Raw genomic sequence first — 21625 nt, forward strand, 5'->3', positions numbered from 1 at the left:
GCACAGCGGCCTCCGCAGCGTGGGGGGTGCCCTCTCCCACGCCAGGTCTTCTCTTGGCTTTCAGTCCACTGCAGACCTCCCCCGCCTGCTGGAGAGTCCTAAGGGGTCCCTTCACACCACCATTGTACAAACAGTGCATGAGGGTGACTGCTCCCCCAGGGGAAGTGGCAACGTCAGCAGTTTGAAGCCAGCAGTTGCTCTGTCGGGAGAAAGACGAGGCTTTGTACTCCCATAAAAAATTACTCTCTGGGAAACCCACAGGGGCAGTTCTGCCTTGACCTATAGGGTCATAATGAGTCAGAAAGGCCCCATGGCAGGGGGTTGCTTTGTAAGTGCTCCAGGGCGTCCCTGAGCAGGACCTGCATCTGCACCGAGTTTTCTCTTTGTCTCAGGCTGGTCAGCTGCTTTCAGGAAGTTGGGCATTGTATGCATCATGGATTTGTTTGTATGTTTCCATTGACTTGTATTGTTAATAATATTTCATAAAAAATATGATGGCTCAAAGAACTAGGAGGCAAAGGGCATTTATAGAGGTCTAGACAAAGACATGTACATATGCAAATATATATGAGGAGGGGGAAATACATCTATGTGTCTATATTTATAGGTTTAATATTAAGGTGGTGGAAGGACCTTGGGCCTTTACTCAAGCACTCCCTCAATGCACGAATACTTTCTTCTATTAAATTGGCTTTCTATGATGCTCACTCTCCCGACACAACCACTGAAGCCAAAGCGGGTGAATAAGCAAATATAGTGAAGAAAGCTGATGGTGCCCGGCTATCATAAAGATATAGCATCTGGGGTCTTAAAGGCTTGAAGATAAACAAGCAGCCATTTAGCTCAGAAGCAACAAAGCCCACATGGAAGAACACACCAGCCTGTGTGATCATGTGGTTCTGAAGGGATCAGTTATCAAGCATCAAAGAACAAAAAATCCTATCATTGGGTGCACACCTCCATGATACGATCACCGAGGACAAACCGGTGCATAAGCAAATGTGGCGAAGAAAGCTGATGGTGCCTGGCTATCAAAAGAGATAGTGTCTGGGGTCTTAAAGGCTTGAAGGTAAACAAGTGGCCATCTAGCTCAGAAGCAATAAAGCCCACATGGAAGAAACACACCAGCCTGTGCTATCACAAGGTGTCAAAGGGATCAGGTATAAGGCATCATCAGAATAAAAGAAATCTTACCATAGTGAATGAAGGGGGAAATGCAGAGTGGAGACCCAAAGCCCATTGTCGGCCACTGGAGATCCCCTTGCAGAGGGGGCTAGGAGAGGAGATGAGTCAGTCAGGGTGCGATGTAGCACCGATGAAGAATACAGCTTTCCTCCAGTTCCTAAATGCTTCCTCCCACCACCCCCCCCCAACTATCATGATCCGAATTCTACCCTGCAAGTCTGGATAGAGTAGAGGATGTACACTGGTGTAGATAAGAGCTGATGGCACAGGGAATTCAGGGTGGATGGTATCTTCAGGACCAGGGGTGTAAGAGGCGATACTGGGAGGGTAGAGGGTGAGAGGGTTGGAAAGAGGGAACCGATTACAAGGATCTACATGTGACCTCCCTGGGGGACAGACAACAGAAAAGAGGGTGAAGGGAGACATCGGACAGGGCAAGATATGACAAAATAATAATTTATAAATTATCAAGGGCTCATGAGGGAGGGGGCAGCGGGGAGGGAGGGAGGGAGAAAAAAAAGAGAATCTGATGCCAAGGGCTTAAGTGGAGAGCAAATGCTTTGAAAATGATGAGGACAAAGAATGTACAGATGTGCGTTACACAACTGACGTATGTATGGATTGTGATAAGAGTTGTATGAGTCCCTAATAAAACGTTTTTAAAAATATGATGGATCTAAATGACTGGATTTCGTGGCATACCTTTAAATACTGCCCCTGATATTGAGATCTAGCTTTTCTTGCGGGGAGGGTGTTTGGGGTGCACAGGGCCCCTGGTGACTGTGGCCCTCTCCTTAAACCTGTGAGATTCCTGCCGGGAACCTTTCTCTGCTGCCGCCAGAGCCCAGCATACATTCCCAGCTGATTCCACACTCTCCACACAGCCACCCCATTCCCACAAACCTCAGGGATGACTCCAGGTCCTGAAGGCAGAGAGCAGGTGGGCAGAGACCCGGGGTGGGGGGCCGGTAAGGGGCGCAGGATAAGTGGAGGCACCTGGAGGGAGCGCCCTGCCTAGCCCGAGATTGGTTCAGGCGAGATTCCCCGGGAGACGACTCCAGGGCTGGACTCTGTACCAGGAAGGCGCCTCAGGGACCCCGGGACACCCTCGGGGGAGATTCCCAAATCGCACCATCCCGCCCAGGTCTCCAGCTTCCTGCCGGGGAGGCCCTGCGGCCGCGGGCTCTGGCCCCGGGCCAGAGAGGCGTCGCCCCAGCAGGGTCGGAGTCGCTTCCTGGGCACGGCGGGCGGCGGAGGCGGGCGCCGCGGGGACGGACACCTGGGACGCGCACCTGGGGACCGGCATGGAAGACGAGGAGGGCGGCGTGCTCAAAGAGGGCTTCCTGGTGAAGAGGGTGAGTGCGCGCCCTCGGGGTTCGGGAGACACTGAAGCCAAGACTCCGCCGCGCCGGGCCGGGGGCGCCTCCCCTCCTGCTCCCCAACCTGGGACCGGGCAGTGGGGTGCAGCCGAAGCAGCAGGGCTGCGGAAGTTGGCCCGGAGAAAGCAGACCTGGGTCGGCAGCAGCCCAGAAGGAGCGCCCGCTTGGCAGGGGGCACAGGAGCATTTAAGCAGAGGGGGGGTCAAGTAACTGGGGAGCCCCCCCAGGGAGGAAGGAGGGGGCGCTGGGCGGCTTCAGCACTGGCACGCGGCCATCCTGCTCCCCAAGGGAACGCCGCTATTCGGACTCCCCCGCCTGCTGCCTGCGCCTGGGGGCTCATCATCCTTCCAGGAAAGGAGGGGTCCGCGAGCTAGGTAGGAGCAGACACGCTGTGCCCTGGCCACCGGGCAGCCCACCCACGGGCCCCCGTGGGCTTTCCCACCGTAAGTGAGAGTGTGAATGCGGCTGGACTCCACAGGAGCCAGGTAGACAAGGACCCGCAGCAGCCTGCGGGAGATCCGCTGCTCTCAGAATCCTTTCTCGGTCGGTCATCACGGATGTCCTGCTACTTACTGCACGCAGGCAGCTTCATCTGGGCATGGGAAACGGGACCGGACTTTACAGCTTGGGAGGGGTGATGACCGACCCAGGACAGGGCTCTCCCAGGGACCAGCCACGGGGACTGTTAGCCAGGCCCATGGATCAACTCAGGATCTACTTCTGTGATCCACTCAGAAGGGACCTGCGTTTCCTTCTGTGTTATTTGCTGTAGGAGGGCCGATTTGTTGTTTGTTCAAAACTGTGTGGAGTAGGCTTGGTAGGAGGCTGCGGCCAAGATCAAGGGTCAGACTGGATACAAACTCCAAGGCTGCTGTGCTGGCTGGGGCCATAGCCCTGGTTCCTCATGGCCTGTGGAGGCAGCTGAACCTGAGAAACAGCCTCTGGGGAACCGCTGTCACTCCCACCTCTTGTGAGGTGAGAGGGAGGGCAGCAGGTGGGCAAGCAGTTTGGGTCAGTCCAGTGGTAGTTGGGGTAGCTGGACCCTGGTAGGGGCCCTGTGGAGAAATGGCGTTTACAGGAAATGGACCTTTGTGGACCTATTAGTTGCCTGGGGCCACTGAAACAAAGTGCCACCATCAGATGGCTGAAAACAGAAGCAATTTGTTCTCTCACAGTTATGGAACTAGAGATCTGAAATCGAGGTGTCCTCCGGGCCCTGTTTCCTCTCAAAACTCCATCCTGGCCATGTCTAGCTCCTGGTGGTTGCCAGCCATCCTGGTGGTTTGTGGGAACTTTACTCTGTGTCTCTCTCGTCACATGGCTGTATTCCCTCTGCATCTTTACCCAAATTTCTCCCTGCTTAGTAAAACCCAACCTACTCAAGATATCATCTCAACTTGACTGTATCTGCAAAGACCCTGTTTCCAAAGAAGGTCACGTTTACAGCTATCAGGACTTGAACTTGCCTTTTAGTGGGGAGACATTGGGAGAGGTCTCGAGGGAAACTAGATTGCTTTTAGGATGTTGAGGTCTCTCTTGGATGGACCCAGCCCTGGCTGGCCAGGTAATGCATTCCAAGGGATAAAGAAGCAAGTAGATCAAAGTCTGACCACAAAAGCCCACCAAAGAAGCTCGACTGACATAGCTATAGCTCATCCCTCTTAAACCCAAAGAAAGGTTTGGAGCCTGGCCCCTGAGGCTAGCAGCAGCTATGTCTTGTGTGTGCAAACAGGACGTGGCCCACTGCCTGGCAACAGCCTACTGCTCCGTCTGACTTTTTCTTTCCCAGTCCATGGCAAAAGCCGTCCCTCTGTCCACTGGAGAAGTTACAGGGCTGTGGCTCGAACATTCCATAGATGGAAAGAGGTTTTTAGAGCTGAAGTGGGGCGAGGCCTGAGCTGGAAGCCAGAGTACAGAACAGACATCACAAGTGCGAGGGAAGGCGGGAGACAGGCAGAGGCATGACAGCTTTGACTCTGAATCCTGCCTGGACAAGAAGGAGCAGGGCGCCAGGCCAAAGATCCAGAGCTCCCTCGGGCTGGCTTTAAGGAGACGGAGAATAAAGGGAGGATGGGGTCAGCAGTGCGCAGGATTGGTTTTCCTTTAGGAAGAGGCAGTGGGGCGTCCAACACAGTTGCCCCACATGTGATGCATGGGAGCAACACTATTAGAAAACATCCTTGCAAGGTTTAGTGCCCTTGGGCTTAGGAATTTTATATCTAGAAGACCGTTCCAAGGAAGGAATCCCTGGGCAGTGCACGGTTAACACACTTGTCTGTTAACTGGAAAGTTGGTTGGAAATTTGAATTCCCCCGTAGGTGTCTGGCTATTGACTTCTAGGGGAAATTGGCCGTTGAAAGCCCCATGACACACCCATGAGGCAGGCCGACACAACACTTGGCCTGTTATTCCATAGAAGCCGTCTGAACCCAGGGTTGTTCCTGTAGTGAGAACCAGGAAACAGCCACCGGGTCAAGTCCAACTCCCAGAGACTCAGGAGCACAGATCAGAACTGCTCCTTAAGGTTTCCACGACTGTGAGTCTTTCCAGGGGCAGAAAGCTTCATCGTCCTCCTGTGGAGCGGTTGGTGCTTTTGAACCGACAGCCTCCCAGTTAGCAACTCAGTGTTTAATAGCAGAAACTCTCCATTGCCCCCCACATGCCAATGATTTAATAACTTACATTTATACTCATGTTAAAAATGCGTGTGGTGAACCCAAAGAGTGAGTCGATTTTTTTAAAATATGAGTAAAGAAAAAAAAGTAGGCCAAGAGGAAAAAGGTACAGAGGGAAGCATGAGACACTGGTGAATTCGTCTTCAAGCCTTGGACTCAAAGACAGCTTTCCATTTGCTTCTTTTTTTCTTAAAGGGTCTCTATTGAACGCCCACTCACAGTGTTTTTGAGAAGCAGCTCCATTTCTTCAAGGTGGTAGGGCCACAGGCAAGAACTCTGAGTCTCGGGTTAAACCTCTGTAAAGTTAGAGCGTAGGATGACCTTCCTGAAAGGACTCACCAGCCATAGCGTTCCGTATCTCTCAAGCCCAGGCTGGAGCTGCCTGCCCTGTCCATGGGCCTGCTTTCTCCCCTGCATGGGCCCTCTGGCCCCAGCCAGCTGCCTGCAGATAAGACGCCTGGCGGGAGAGGAGATGCGCCCTGCCCATTCACGCCACTGGGTTTTGGCCTCTGATCCTCTTTGCCTTTGGACCAGTCACTTATTCTCTCTGAGTATTGTTGGCTCTCTGTAGAGCAGAGACACTGATTATTTCTGCCAGTTTTCTGATTCTAAAGGAAACTCTCCACCCCCCCCCACCTTTGATCCCACCCTGCTGCAGTCAACGATCCGTCCACATTGTGATCAGTATGGTATTTAATGTAAACGTGTCACCCTTCTGCTTAACATTCTTGAAAGCCTCCCCACTGGCCAAGGCACCTAAATTCCTTGCCTATTTGGTGCCCGTCTGTTGACACAGACTCGCCCCTGGACAGTGGATGTGAAAGGGGAATTATGTAAGAGTGTGAACAGCAGAAGGCAAGAGTGACTGGGAGCCATCTCACTTCAGGGCTGGCTATTGTAGGCTCCATCTAGCCATCTGTTCTGGAGCTTATCTGTTTGGCTGAAGACGAGCAGTGGTCTGTCACCCCCACTGACTTTCGGGCAGAGCCTCGTTCCTCTTTGTCTCCCTTTGGCCAGTACAGTGCCTGGTGCAGTAGATAGTGTTTAGTCATTGATCATCGGATGAATACATGAAGAAATGAATGTTGGAAATTAGTTCTTTCATTATAAAGATAATATACGTTATTAATCAAGGTAGAGTAGTATTCAAGAGTGTAAAATGAACAGAGTTTACCTTCCTACCCCCACCCCTGTACCAAATCTTCCTTCCTGGAGATGGCTGCTGTTGTCATCTCTGAGGTTTCCTTCCACAAGTTTTTCTACAACCTCAGTACCAGAGTTCTTTTCGATGGTACATAAAATAATGTACGTAGAAATGCTTTATCGTGCCTCTGCGATCCTAGGTGGCCCAGACGCCCGAGTCTGATCCCAAGGCCTCCACCATGACGTCTCCAACCACAGGCTGGCACCAAATTCCTTCCACGCTGTCACGCCAGTCACCATCTCATTATAAATGTAGCTAGATCATGCTCTATCATGTGCTCTCTATTCAATATATGCCAGCCGATGTTATTTTTGTATTACATGTTACGTTTGCTATCAGCTCCCCAACACATACAAGCTTTGTCAGATTTAGATGATTTACTTAGCACGTAGGGTCTGAGCAGCGGTTCTCCACCTTCCTCATGCCGCAGCCCTTTCAGACATTTCCTCATATTGTGGTGACCGCCCCCCACCATAACATTATTTTCGTTGCTACTTCATCACTGTCATTTTGCTACTGTGATGAATTGGGTGACCCCTGTGAAAGTGTCATTCAAGTCCCAAAAGGGTCACGACCCACAGGTTGAGAACCACTGGGTTAAAGAATCCAGGAATGTTTTATGAGAACCGTCGTCAGTTTCTTGGAGTTTTCTGTCGACCTAGTGAGTCCTCTCTCACCGACCTGCCTCCTGCTCTAGGAACAGGCAGACGTCTGCGTGGCTCAGCACACGTTCTACTCTAGCAAGTTCACATGGAAGGGATTTCGTGGAGAATATGAAATGTTACGTAGCTTGGGAGGGCCAGGAAACAGGGCTGGGATGCTCCACTGCCAGGGACGAAGCAGCCAGGCAAAAGCACCCCCAGACTGTTACAGAGGAGACAACACTACCGGCACTGCCGGCCACGTGCGCCCGGTAACAGTGCAGAGAACCTGCTCTTCCTTCCACCGCGGTCCTCTCCGGAAGCTCCGATTTCCCCCCATTTGGCCGTGGCCTCCCGAAGCCCACTTCCACACATCTGATTGGCAGGAACTTGATCACCTGCCTGCTCCTTTAGTGCAACGGATCCTGGGAAATCACATTTTGCTCAGGAAAGTAGGCTGGAAAGGGTTTAGAAAGGGTAATGAGTGAGCCAAGGCGCCCTGGTGGGACAGTGGTTAAATGCTCCACAGCTGACTAAAAGGTCAGTAGTTCGAACGGTTCAACCGCTCTTCTGGTGAAAGCCATGCCCATCTGGAAACCATACGGGGCAGGTCTGCTCTCTGCTGTCGGGTCCCGTGAGTTGGAAGTCGCCCCATGGCAGCGGGGACTTAGGGCATGCATTTAGAATACTTACCCATTTGTTTTCTCGGCTCACCACCTGCCACCTTCCTTGCCCTGCATTTCCAGGTTTAAATTCCCTTTGTCCTTGTCCTCTCGCTGCCTCATTCTCGTCTCTACACCAAAACCTGGGTGCCCTCTCCCCTCCCGGCCCCTGCCCCAGCTTTGTGCGCCAGCACATCCAGCCTTGAGTTGTTCGGGACCCACGCGCCCCAGGCCCTCCGAGCCAGGCCTCCCACCGAGCTCCTTCTGAGCGGAGTCATACAGGATGGGGGAGCTGAGTCGGGGCCGTAAGGGGAGCAGTAGAGAAGCCCAATAGCTGAAGACTCAGCTCCAAATCCTTTTGGTTCCTTTAAACATCTCTACCTGTGTCGGTGGAAATTGTCAGCCCTGATGCTACGGGCAGCCTGACAAGTGGCGAAGAGAAGAGCGACAGCAGGCACAGGGCCCTTTGAGGGCGCGGGAGAGCAGCTCGGTCCTCCCGTAGGGTGGCAACGCTCAGGTGCACTTGGAAGTGCATGCCAGGCTAACTCTGTTGCACATCTTATCCTGCAGCCCCCGCCCCCTGCCCCAGGTGCCCCGAGTGTGGGGCGGATAGTCTTTCTATAACACCTGGCCGGTTCTCTGACAGCTCTCAGTACTTGATGAGCCTGGACGAGGCTCGTAGTATTAGGGGCATGGAGAAGGACGCCATGCTCGGGCCAGTGGAGGACCCATGAAAAGAGGCAGACCCTGGAGGAGATGGACTGACCCAGCGGCTGTGACCCTGGGCTCAAATGTAAGGACAGTCGCGAGGATGGTGCAGGACCGGGTGATGCTTCTCTTGTACATATAGGGTCGCTATGAGTCGGAACCGACCAGGCAGCGCCTAACACCGATCACCGATGTGAGAATTGTCAGGCCCTCTGTTGTTCATGACTGTCAGGTGAGGGAGGGAGCAGGTCAGGACAAGCGCCTTTCATGAACATAAAGCAGGCAGTACCGAGGTGGAAGGGGGGGGCTGGCGTGTAGGGAGGGTCAGCATGCTTGACTCATCGCCGAAAGGTTGGAGTTTGAGGTGCTGCGGAGGTGCCGTCGAAGAAAGGCCTGGTGATCGACCTCTGAAAAACCAGCCATTGAGAACTCTGCAGAGCACAGCTCTGCTCTGCCACCTGTGGGGTCTCCATGCGCTGGAATCCACGGCACCTGACCACAGACAGCACTCTTGCTGAGAAGCCAGCCCTGCGTTGGGTGCTACCCTAGGGGGGACACCATGAAGCTGCTGTCGTGAGTGAGGGCCATACTCGTTCTTTCTGGTCCCTGGACGCCTTGCCTGGGAGCCACAAGCACCGCCCTGGCCTTTTGGCTGGGCCACCTGGCTGGCTAAGCCTGTTAGTTCCTTAGCACGAGTCGGTTGTGGCTTCCCTTCCAAAGTCACCCACAATCTTTCTAGGGGCTCCGTCAAGGCAGATGAAACAACTCAGAGAGGCAGGTCAAAATATACACACAAAGAGAGTCATGAGAGCTGTTTATAACCGTGAAAAATGAAACCCACTTCGGTGGCAAACAAAAGGGCTTGGTAAGTTTATGGTGCACCCATGTGGCGGTCCATGAGAAGCACCCTTAAAGAAATTGCATGGCCTGAGAAGATGCTCGGCAAAATGGACCAAGCCCTGAAAGGAAGCAATGCTGTGGCTACGGTCTGAGCTTTAACCAGAAGCAGACCTCAAATCAAAAGGACAAAGGGGAAAAGTCTGGCGACAAGGAAGCTGATTGTCCAGGAGGTTGCTGTGAGTAGGCACCAACTGGATGCACCTAGTGCCAGAGTTCCCTGTGACTGTCCCCCTGGTGAGGTTGCAGGAGAGTGCGGGATTCTCTCTTCTTTATATGTGGGGGTATTCTAGCTCCACAGTGCGGCTCCTAACAGAAAGGCCAGCCGTTCCACCCCAAGTGCTCTCTGCGAGTCCAGAAAGATCGACAGCGGCAGAGACCCTGGGGTGCAGGGTTCTATTCTGTCCTGTCCGGTCGCTATAAGTCAGAAATTGACTCAACAAAACTGAACTTCTTTGTTTGGTTAGTTGGTTTGCGCTATTTCTTTCAGGATCTATAAACATGGACATTGGGGGCTAGGAGGTCAATTGTAAAGGTCTCTGCGACACACACAAAGAGATGATGGAGAGACCCAACCAAAAGCAACCCTTCTCCCTCCCTGCAGTTGTCTGCCAGGTGCAGCCTGACTCCCTGCGGCCTGGGACAGCTCTCCCAAGTGCAGCTCATGACTTCCTGTTTGTCCACAGGGTCACATCGTCCACAGCTGGAAGGCCCGATGGTTCGTCCTCCGGCAGAACACGCTGCTGTACTACAAGCTTGAGGGGGGCCGGAGAGCAACCCCCCCAAAGGGCCGCATCCTCCTGGATGGCTGTACCATCACCTGCCCGTGTCTGGAGTATGAAAACCGGCCTGTGAGTGAAGCGCCGGCTTCCCAGCCCCTCCCTGCCTCCCTCTGACCTCTTTTACCGGGGAGAACTCAGTGACATAGCGGAAATCCTGATTCAGATCCTAGCTCACAGCTACAGGACCTCGAGCAAGTGGTTGAGCCTCTGTGAGCCTTGGTTCCCCATTCACAAAATGGCATAAAGTAATTACACTTGCCAGTGCCTCACGCCAGAAGCCCTGGTGGCCTAGAGCTTTCATACTGGGTTGCTAACTTCTAGGTCAGTAGGTCAAAACCACCAGGGAGACAGATGAGACTTTCCACCCCTGGAAAGATTTACAGCCTCAGACGCCCATAAGGGTAGTTCTACCCTCTCGCACAGGGTCACTCTGCATTGACTTGATGGCAGTGAGTTTGGGGGTTCTTGCTTTTTGACGTATGTGGGTTTTTGGGTTTGTTTGTTGTTTTTTTTTTTTTTTGGTATGCGTTAAATAAGGTCAGTGGTTCGAAACCACCGCATCAGGAGAGAGATGAGACTGTCACTTCCTCTAGAGATGGACAATCTGCAGCCCAGTGGAGCAGCCTGCTCTGTCTCTAGGAATCAGAATTGGCTTGACAGCTGTGGGTCACCTCACACGGTTGTGACCAGGGTCATTTGGCTAGTGGCTCCTTAAGCACTTTCTAGAGGGGGGCGCCCAACACACATGGGATGCTTGCTAGCTTGAGCTTGGACGAGTTTCATTTTTTGAGGTTATGTGAGTTCCAGGAGTCAGGGGCGACTTCCATGCCACCATTGGAAAAGTGTGAGTTTGTCAAGGGCCCTGGTGTGTGCCAAGACATTTGCTAGGCATGGAGGAGTCAATGGTGACAGTGGTAAGACAGGCTTCTTCATAGAGTGGATGGTCTTCTTAGGAAAGCAAATGGCCAGCTGAGGAATGAGGGGAGTCTCAAGGGGCAGTCCCAAGAGCATGCGCTGTAGAGAAGACTGTTTCTGAAGAGGAGGTCCCTGGTGGCTGGTTGGGCTACGATCGGCTTTGAGGGGAAGAGAGATTTGGCCAAGGGTCTGGGAGAGTAAGGAGCAGGGTCCCCAGCAGGGGAAATATCTTGAGTAGGAAATGAGGAGAGGATGGTGTGTGGAGAGAGGCTGGGGTGCCTTGTGGGAATAAGGCGTGGCCGAACACATCGATGGGCGTGTTAGTCTGGGTTTAGTAGAGAAACAAATTCACAGACCCTCATATATGCATTAGAAAGAGCTTTATATCAAAGAGCAATTGAACATTGAGAAAACATCCCAGCCCAGTCCAGATCAAGTCCATAAGTACAATATTAGCCCATATGTCTGATTCCAGTCTATAAATTCCTCTTCAGACTCACACAGCACATACAATGACACTGAATGTAGGAAGATCACAGGCCAGTGGGTGGGATGTCTTGTTGATCCAGTGGCGGGGGTAGCAGCTCAGGGTTAGTGTGGGTCTCCACGTGGCTCCTCCAGCTCCAGGGCTCTAGCATAGCTCCATGCGTCTTGTCAGCAGGAATGTCTTGCAGGGAGTGAGTGTATCTGGCTTCCAGTGAGCTATTTATCACCATGGCGCCTCCAAGTGAGGTCACCAAGCTGTGACCTGATCGACAAGCTAGACTCCACCCCTTCGCAAATCGACAGGGGATTATGTAACTGCCACAATGGGGCTCCCTTGTACGGTTCCAAGTGAGCCGCTGGGCTGGTGAGAAGGCCCTGACCCCCGGAGCTAAGGCTCAGTTCCTCGGGCCACGAAGACAGTCCACCAAGAACGGCTGCGGCCGTTTTGTGGCGTGCACAGCTTTCCGCTGTCCTGCACCCTCTCCCTGGCTCCTTCCCAGGCTGCTGCTTGCCGGGCTGACTCCCTTTTCCCACAGCTGCTCATTAAGCTGAAGACGAAAACATCCACCGAGTACTTCCTGGAGGCCTGTTCTCGAGAGGAAAGGGATGCGTGGGCCTTCGAGATCACGGGGGCCATTCACGCCGGGCAGCCAGGGAAGGTCCAGCAACTCCACATACTGAAAAACTCCTTCAAGCTGCCCCCTCACATCAGCCTGCAGTGAGTACCCAGCTACTCCCACCTTTCTCATGCCCCGCTGTGCTGCAGCCTCTTCTATCTGCGGGCAGTGGATGGGAAGGGACAGGCCCCTCTTGAGGGGGTCTCAGCTGGAACCACACAGGCCAAATGGTATCATTTGTTTTCAACCAGAACAGCACGACCCACTGCCGTGCAAATGTTGGGGTGTCTGTGACCCAGGTCCCACTCACTGACTGGAGACAGCCCCCTTCCATTCCAGCCGCGGTGCTCAGAGCTGCACCAAAGCCCCCAGGACCCTCCCCTACCTCTGCTATTGTTTTCAGTCTGGCGGCAAGAATGCTGTGTTCTGGTAGCCAGCAGCTTCTCGCTCCAGGGCCCCTTCATTTGTTCTCCCAAGAAGCACTTCCTGTGTGCTGGTTACACGCCATGCGAAGTGCTAGGTGTTCAGGAGATGCAGGCCAGACTAGCCAAGGTCTCACCTCGGGCCCTTCCGATCACACACACAAGGAGGAAAGGGGAGAAGACCATCAGTTGGGGGCAGTCACCGTCCCCTAGAACAGAAGGAAAGCAGGGTGTCTTGGAATTGGTAGGAAAGGTTTGACTTCTTACAGTCGACCATGGAGGAGCACGGTGGGTTCCATGCAGTCTTAGATTTAAGCTAATTGTCTTGGTCTTAAGGAACCCCAAGAGTGCTGTAGGATAAGTGGGGGACTGCTAACCTCCAGGTCGGCAGTTCAAATCTAGCAGCTAGCTGCTGCTCCTCGGGAGGAAGAGGAGACCGTGTGCTCCCATCGAGGGCTACAGCATCAGAAACGCTAAAGAGGGTCACTTCACATCGGGACCGAGTCACCGGCAGTGGGTTGGGGTCTGGGTCTAGTCTTGACCCTGAAGTTGTTTCAGTACTGAGATTGTTTAGAGGAGCAAGAAGAAGAAAAGAAATGCCCCGAGTCTTTGGTCTCCGATGCCCCTCTCCCTTCACCCCACTTGCTTCCTACCCAATGTGGTGACTCCCAGACGCCCCCTCAGGCCTGTCAGGGTGACGAGGGTCTCCCCTTCTTGCTGTGCAGTCGCATCGTGGACAAGATGCACGACAGTGCCTGTGGGATCAGGCCGAGCCCCAACATGGAGCAGGGGAGCACGTACAAAAAGACCTTCCTCGGTGAGCCTGCCCCTCTCTGGGCACCAGGGGGCGGGGGCGGGGCCTGGCCAGGGTGCCCTGGGGCTCAGTGGGGGGCTTTCACCTGCTGGCTGGCCAAACCCCTGTCCCTCCTGAGAGGGCACAGCTCTGGGCAATAGAGGTGGTCCCCAGCCTGTTCTTGGCTAGAACTCAGGGGCTGCTCACCAAGTCCAGGTCACTGAGGTCATGGCCACGCACCCGAGGAGACAAGGCCAGTGTGTAGCCCGTTGTCTGACAGGTGCTGCCCCTGCCTTGATGCAGGCTCCTCCCTGGTGGACTGGCTCATCTCCAACAGCTTCGCGGCCAGCCGCCTGGAGGCGGTGACCCTGGCATCCATGCTCATGGACGAGAACTTCCTCAGGCCGGTCGGCGCCCGGAGCATGGGAGCCATCCGCTCGGGGGACCTGGCGGAGCAGTTCCTGGATGACTCCACGGCCCTGTACACTTTTGTGAGTGAGCAGGGCGGCGCGGACGGGGAGGGGTGCCCCGCCGTGGCGGACCAGGGACCGTCTTAGTTTTCTGGCGCTGTAACGGAACGACCACCAGTGCGTGGCTTTAGCAAATAGAAATCCGTGTAGGAGGTGAGGGGTCTAAGATCAGGGCGCTGGCTCTGAAGGAAGGTTCTGGTCTCTTTTCTGCTTCTATTTCCGGGTTCTCGGAGATGCCCCTGTGGTTGTTGGTGGTGGTGTTATCAGGTCGGTTCCGACCCATCGTGACCAAAGCACGGCCTGGCGTGTCCCCCTTTGTGGCAGTCTTGCCATCTCTGCCTCCACGGAGCATTCCGGCCGTGCTTGCTCCAAGACACATAGTTCTCCTGACATTCGGGACTTCCAAGATTCCTCACCAGCGCCATAATTCAAACGCACTGCTTCCTCTTTGGTTTTCCTCATTCAATGCCAACTTTCGCATGCACACGAGGCGATTGAAAACACTGTGGCTTGGGTCAGGTGCACCTTAGTCCTCAAAGTAACATCCTGGCTTTTCCGAAGGACCCTTGGCATCTGTCTTCCCCATCTCTGCTATCTGAACTAGGCCTGGCTGACTGCGTACTTCAACAGCAGTTGGCTTACACTGACCTGCCCTCTTAACCTAACAAAGAAAACCCCTTTCCCAGTGGGATCACAGCCAGAGGAAGAGGGTTACGATTCAGAACACGTTCTGGGAGGACACAGTTCAATCCACAGCACATGCCTGGGTGTTGGGACACAGCGTCAGCCCTAGGCAGAGTGGAATTTCTGTGTTGAACAATTTCATTTCCCCAGAACGAGAGTGGAGTTTCTGTATTGAACGATTTCATTTCCCCAGAACGCGGGCCTGAGCCTTGCCTTAGTAGACGTCTTACTTTCGCTCCTTCCCACTAGGCTGAGAGCTACAAGAAGAAGATAAGCCCCAAGGAAGAAATCAGCCTGAGCACCATGGAGCTTAGTGGCATGGTGGTCAAACAAGGCTATCTGGCCAAGCAGGTATGCTGCCCGGTGAGCAGGGAGGAGGACAGCTCTCCAACTCAGGGGGAGGTGGAAGGACTCCCAGGGAGGGGAGGACCACAGCTCCCCAGAGCGCACAGGTGGCCAGCCAGCAGGATGTCCTGAGTCAGGGGGCCAGCACCAGCCGCAGATCTGAGAGCGGGCATGTGCACACACCCATGTCTCAGTCACTCACCTGCCAGCCCAACTGTCCAGGAAAAGATGTGCCTGCTAGCAGTGGTCACAACATCTGCAACAAGTTCTACATCAGCTTCAGTTCCAAGTATCTGTCTGGAGAGGGTATTGCCACTTCCGTCCATGGAAGCTCAACTTCCAAAGTAGAAGCTTGATGTTTAAGAACTGACACGGCCATGCCCCTCCACCTTGTGCTCGGCAGGCACACCTGGCCACAGTCACACCTGCAGCATCTGCCTAGATGCTCAAGGTGGTACAATTGGCTTACACTTGGCTGGTAGCCCAAAGGCTGCTGGCTGGCACCGCCCACCCTCTGCCCAGCAGCTCCGAAGCAGAAAGGCCTGGCACACTGCTTCCTCACAGTGTACACCATGGCAGGCATACAGAGCAGTTGGCTCCCCATCCAGTGAGTCTGGGGCCAGCAGCACCAGTGTGAGTCTCGCCACGAGAATGTGCAAGTGGGCCTTTGGGGCATCGTGGGCTTGTGCACATGGCATGTGCTGCGCAGTGTGTGTCTGTCCGACAGACGGGGCCCCAACTTAGTGCTCACCCATGTGACTTGGAGCACATGCTCAGCTGTCAGTGGCTTCTTGATAGCAGGGCCCCATCTGCCCTCTGATTAGCCACCATCCACGCAGCTCTGTCTGTTCCTGGGGTCCTGCGTCAGCTGGCCTGACAGGAATCTAATAAGGAGGCCGGGGGGCACTTGGAGCAGGGAGAGGAGGCTCCAGACCGAAAAGCTAACCGTGGACGTTTGTGCCACAGGTGGAGAAGGAGAGACAGTTACATTCGTCTCCTCTTACACCTTTAGGTTTTAGCATGCATCGCTGCTCATGGTCACTCTGCACCTGACGGGCAGTGTAACATGGTCTCGTTGTGTCTGCCTGCACCCCTGGGTGTGCACAGCTGTAGGCCATCTCATCAAGTCAGCAGGATGGGGTAGAGCTGTGTTTTGGAGTTTCTGAAACTTTAAATCTTTGGGGTGTAAACGTCATCCACTAGAGCAGTGGGTCTCCACCTTCCTCAGGCCACGACCCTTTCAGACAGTTCCTCATCTTGTGGTGACGCCCCAACCATCTAATTATTTTCCTTGCTACTTCATCACTGTCATTTTGCTACTGTGATGAATCGGGCGACCCCTGCGAAAGGGTTGTTCGACCCCCAGAGGGATTGTGACCCCCAGGTTGAGAACAGCTGCTCTAGTAGGTTCGAACTGCAGACCTTGGGGTCAGCAGCTCAGTGCATGCACACCCTGTTCCTGAGTTTGGGAGTCCCTAACCTTTATGAGGTTATTTCAGGTGAGCTCGCGATCCAGGTGACACCTTCGACCTCCTATTCTCCTTTATGCCTCGAAAGCACACCCCCTCCTTCAGCATGGACGCTCCTCACTCCTTGGTTTCTGAGAAATTCGACAGTGCTTTTAATGAAGTGACCCCGAGCAGGGGATGATGGCTGGGCAGCCTTCGTCATGAGCCTGCCACCCTCGGAGGCTTCTGCAGCCTGCTTTGAGGGTGACCGGAGTATGTGGGGTAGTGGGTATGCGGTGGGTTGCTCACCACGAGGTCAGAAGTTTGAAACCACTAGCTTCTCGAGGTAGGGGTGGGGATGGAGGTGGAAATGAGGTGATCTGCTCCCATAAAGCTTTCCAGTGTGTGCACCCCCAGATGCAGCTCTGCACCTCTCTGTCTCGTGGGGCTGCTGTGTGTCACAGTGGACTTGATGGCAGCGAGTTGCTGCCTTTGGGTTTTTAGGGTGAAGGAGCCTGGTGGAAGCAGGGAGGAGGAGGGGGCTCTAGCCCACGGGAGACAGACATGGCACTCTGCTACTGTAGAGCTTCAGCCCCAACCCCACTGACGCCTAGTGGCCCTCCCGGGGTTTCCCGGCCTGCGGATCCTGACGGGAGCAGCTGGCCTCCTGTTTCTCCCGTGGAGTGGTTGGTGGGTTTGAACCTCCGACCGTGAGGTTAGCGATCCCACACAGAGTCACACTCTGGGATCGTTCTGCTCAGTTGTATAAGGGGTCTAGGAGTCGGAATGAGCTCCCAGCCCCCGGGCTGTCAGAAGGAGGCAGTGGGGCTGGGCAGGAGCAGACTGGCATGTTGGAGGCCCAAGGAGGGGGCTTCAGGCTGTCACCCACCAGCCCGCATCCTTTCTCGGACTCAGGGACACAAGAGGAAAAACTGGAAGGTGCGGCGCTTTGTCCTGAGGAAGGACCCGGCTTTCCTGCATTACTATGACCCCTCAAAGGTGAGTGCCCCCCCCAGGCTCCCTCGCTGCCCCCATAGCAGCCGGCTGCAGACCCCTCCTTCCTCTCAGTGTCCACTTGGCCACTCTGTCCATCGCCCTGGGTGCCCACAACAAGCTCACCCCTCTGAGTCCCCGTGCCAGTGGCTTCTCTTGGTCCCCTCCTCTTCCAGTGGGTGGGGATCGTCATTATTTTTAGACGGCAAGCATCTTTCAGATTCCCCAAGGAGCAGGGTGGCTAAGAGTGAGGCCCCAAGCTAGTACTGCCACCTTCTCCCCCTCTTCTGGCCTAGAGCCCCTCAGCGCTGACCCTGAGCCCGTCTCCTCACCTAGCTCCTAAGAAGTTTCTTTGCCACATAGTTATGTTAGACGAGTCAGACTTATTTTCTTGGTTTAAAAAAAAAAAGACCCCCCCCCAACTATCATGATCCGAATTCTACCCTGCAAGTCTGGCTAGAGCAGAGGTTGTACACTGGTGCAGATAGGAGCTGGAGGCACAGGGAATCCAGGGCGGATGATACCTTTAGGACCAGGGGTGTGAGGGGCGATACTGGGAGGGTAGAGGGAGAGCGGGTTGGAAAGAGGGAACCGATTACAAGCATCTACATGTGGCCTCCTTCCTAGGGGACGGACAACAGAAAAGTGGGTGAAGGGAGATGTCGGATAGGACAAGATATGACAAGATAATAATTTATAAATTATCAAGGGCTCATGAGGGAGGGGGGAGCAGGGAGGGAGGGGGAAAAAAAGAGGACCTGATGCAAAGGGCTTAAGTGGAGAGCAAATGCTTTGAGAATGATTGGGGCAGGGAATGTGTGGATGTGCTTTACACAATTGATGTATGTATGGATTGTGATAAGAATTGCATGAGTCCCTAATAAAATGTTAAAAAAAAAAAAGGACAGAAGAATTGCTATTCTGAGTGAGTCTCGGATAGCAAGTCTTCCTGCCTGCTGAGTTGGTCTGATTCCAGACAAGGGGGAGAAAAACGCCCTTCCAGTCAGGCTGCTCAGTGCTCAGGCTTGTCTTGCTAGAGCCGAGATCTCCATCCGTCCTCTGAAACAGCGGGAACAGTGTAGGAACACAGTGGGTGGCCATTTGAGTCCCTGCCAGACCACCCGGAGGGCTCAGGGGCCTGGAGGGCCCTGGCACGTGGGCTGCCTGGGGCTCAGCCACCTGAGCATCACACAACACTGGCCGACCTCTGCCCGGGTGGGTTGTGGTGGCCCGGCCACACCCCTTCGTGGCCACCTCAAGACTTTTAGAAGTAAGACGGATAAATAATGCTCTGTAGCTTCGCTTTGCATTCTCACCCAGTAGCCCTGCCAGCTTTCCGCCAGCTGCTGCACTCTGGAGACACCAGGGGCTCCCTTTGCTCTCTGGCTCGTTTGCCCTCCCTCTCCCTCCTTCCCCTCACCCTTCCCCTTCCCCTCTCCCTCTCTCTCCCACCTTGCCTGCAGGATCTGCTCACCTCTGCTCCCTACAGGCCACCCCTGACCCAAATGTCCCTGTCACATGTCTCCTGGGTTCAGCTGAGCCCTGCAGGCTGTGGAGGTGTCTTCCCCTGTGGCTCCTTCACGGCATGAGGTTCTGCCCTGAGCCCTGGTTGAGCACTGGTTACATGCTCGGCTCCCAACTGTAAGGGTTTCGGTTCAAGCCCAGCAGCCTCTCCACGGGAGAAGGACGCACCAGTCTGTGCCCGTGCAGACAATAATCTGGGGAGCGCTCTGGGGCAGTTCTACCCTGTCCTATAGGGTCACTGTGAGTTGGGATCAACTTGGTGACGCACAAGGACGGGGCTGGGCCAACCGTGCCACAGCAGGGGAGGGAGGGGCTCTGCGGTCTTCAGCACAGTTCAGTGGGGCGTCTCCTGGGGATGTTGGCTGGGCCAGGGGCTCTGGCTGCATTTCAGGAATGCGAGCAGACCATTTTTCAGTCAACAAGACTTGGTAGTGGCCACCGTGGTGAGCACTGAAGTTGGTGATGGGGAAATGAGGAACTGAACTTCCTTCCTGGGGCATGTGCACTGAGCATGTCAAGTTCAAGTCCAGCCTCATGTTCAATTACAAACATGAATAGATATAACAGAGTTCTTCACTTGGCCTGACGAAACGTGATTGGTTATTGGGGAGAGCAGCCACAAAAGTCCTAACGAAATGTCCCCTCCCCTACAGGAAGACAACCGGCCGGTTGGTGGGTTTTCCCTTCGTGGTTCCCTTGTGTCTGCTCTGGAGGACAATGGCGTCCCCACTGGTAAGGTGCCACTTCCGCTCCTGCTGGCTGCAAGGTCTCCGGGGCCTGCTTCCTTCTCGCTCACTAATGCTCTAGTAGGGAAGGGCTGACTTTGGGAACCGAGGAGAACTTGCTTAATCAGACAGTGTGGCATGTTCTGAAACCAGTTTCAGAAGGAGAGAAAGGGACATGTCTTCAGTACACACTCCTGTGTAATTGCTGGCTGCTAAGGGAGCAAGGACAATAGTGAAGGTAGTTACATTCTAATCTACTAAGGAGCCCTGGTGGTATGGTGGGTTACAAACTGAACCACCAACCGCAAGGTCAGTGGTTTGAACCCAAGTCTCCTCAGTGGGAGAAAGATGAGGAGAAAATAATCTTCTGTCTCAGATTCCCAGAGGGGCAGTTTGACTCTGTGCCATAAACCACCATGAGTCAGAATTGACTGCATGACAGGAGGTGTTATTGGTAAGCAGTGATGCTGTGGATTAGGCATTTGACTGCTAATCCAAAGGACAGCAGTTTAAACCCACCGACCGCATCACGGGAGAAAGACAAGGCTGCTTTGTAGTTCAGCTGCAGAAACCCAGGCACATTTGGTTCTGCCCTGTCGGATTGATCGGAGTGAGAATTGACTTGAAGGCAATGGGTTTGGGTTTTCATACCTATTGGCTCATCTAATATTTCCCTTTTAAAAAAATCAATATTTTGACATATAACTCACCTATCATACCATTCCATGGTTTAAAATTATTTCAAAGGGTTGTGAAATCATCACTATAATCAATTTTACAAGTTTCTTCTTTCTTTTAAAATTCTTATCTTTCCCCATCTAATTTCTTAAGAGCCATCTAAAGTAGGCTGATCGCACTGTCCCATTTATAGATGTGGAGCGTGACATTCAGGGAAGTGAAACAATGCAAAGCCAAACCCGATGGTTTCCTGCCTGTTGCCTGGTTGACACATTGTGGCCCATTTTGTGCAGATGACCAGGGTTTTCATGTGTTGAAGACGCCACTCACCGTGCCTGCTTTTAAACATTCAACCCGCCAAAGCCACATGCAGCGCTACGGCTAGCATAGGGGTGGCCAGGGGGCTTCTGAGGAATGTCCAGACATCGCTGGGGGACCCTCGGACTCAAGGCAGAGGGACGGGGAGGGAGGAAAAAGGAAAACTTGCATCTGGTAGGATTCTCTCACCTTGTCCATTCATATTCAAGGATTGCTTCTCTGCGTGCATGTGTGTGTTTTTCTGGTTTCTTTTTCCCTGCCTAGGCGTTAAAGGGAACGTCCAGGGAAATCTCTTCAAAGTGATTACCAAGGATGACACTCACTATTACATCCAGGCCAGCAGCAAGGCTGAGCGCTCAGAGTGGATCGAAGCCATCAAGCATCTCACGTGAACCTGGCAAGGGACTGGGGGGTGGGGGTGGGGGGGGCGTCAGGAGTCCTTGCTGCTTCCAGAGGCCGCTTGCAGGGTTTCATGGAGGACGGAGTGCTGACTTCCTACAAGGAGCTAGCTTACCGGCTGGGTTCATGTGTCAGGCCTTTGGAGGGAGACTGGCGCTTCCCTCCGTTTCAGGCAGCAGGGACCCCGCTTTCTTGCGCAGTTTCACACTGCCAGCCTGGAAAGGCTGGACCCGCCACTGGGCATCTTGACTGCTACCAGCCGGCACGGACAGCCCTGTCCACCAGCACCGAAGCAGGTTCCCCTTGTGACGCCACCACTGGACGCTGACTGGAGTGCTAGTCTCATGGCAGCTCTCTACAGTGACACTGAACACGCTTCCATCTTGCTTTGTAATTAATAAAAATAGTAACGAGGCATTTCATTTCTGGCTACTATTGCCTATCCAGTGCCAATTTTACAGTTTCCAAAGGTCTCTCCTGCTTGTGGTGATGTGGATTGTGGTGCAAGCTAATGGTGCACAGCACCCCAAGCGCCCCCTAACGTAGGCGTGGTCAAACCAGCGCTGAAAATCCCGTTTCCGTTTTGAAAATGAGCCCACACAGGTGTTACACTGCAGGAAAGGTCACACACACACAAAGGGGCAGAGGACATAGAAGGGAATGCCATTCCCACTT

At 53.8% G+C, this 21625-nt stretch overlaps 1 protein-coding gene across 1 annotated transcript; it reads left to right on the forward strand.

Annotated features, from left to right (window-relative positions):
- The first annotated feature begins 2489 nt into the window (after positions 1-2489).
- On the forward strand, positions 2490-20943 carry PLEK2 (pleckstrin 2). The gene is made up of 9 exons (XM_075532407.1): positions 2490-2540; positions 10038-10202; positions 12071-12252; positions 13299-13390; positions 13670-13857; positions 14770-14871; positions 17229-17312; positions 19484-19562; positions 20816-20943. The coding sequence occupies exons 1-9, from the start codon at positions 2490-2492 to the stop codon at positions 20941-20943; spliced, it is 1071 nt and encodes a 356-aa protein (XP_075388522.1).
- Positions 20944-21625: the final 682 nt, after the last annotated feature.

This window comes from Tenrec ecaudatus, chromosome 14, assembly GCF_050624435.1.
Source record: "Tenrec ecaudatus isolate mTenEca1 chromosome 14, mTenEca1.hap1, whole genome shotgun sequence".
Classification (NCBI taxonomy): Eukaryota; Metazoa; Chordata; class Mammalia; order Afrosoricida; family Tenrecidae; genus Tenrec; species Tenrec ecaudatus.

Bases quoted from the DNA above. Each gene is read 5' to 3' on its own strand.
- PLEK2 (XM_075532407.1), top strand. From the start codon at position 2,490: ATGGAAGACGAGGAGGGCGGCGTGCTCAAAGAGGGCTTCCTGGTGAAG. The intron at 13,391-13,669 runs GTGAGCCTGCCC...GCCTTGATGCAG, and splicing joins GTACAAAAAGACCTTCCTCG to GCTCCTCCCTGGTGGACTGG. The intron at 19,563-20,815 runs GTAAGGTGCCAC...TTCCCTGCCTAG, and splicing joins GGACAATGGCGTCCCCACTG to GCGTTAAAGGGAACGTCCAG.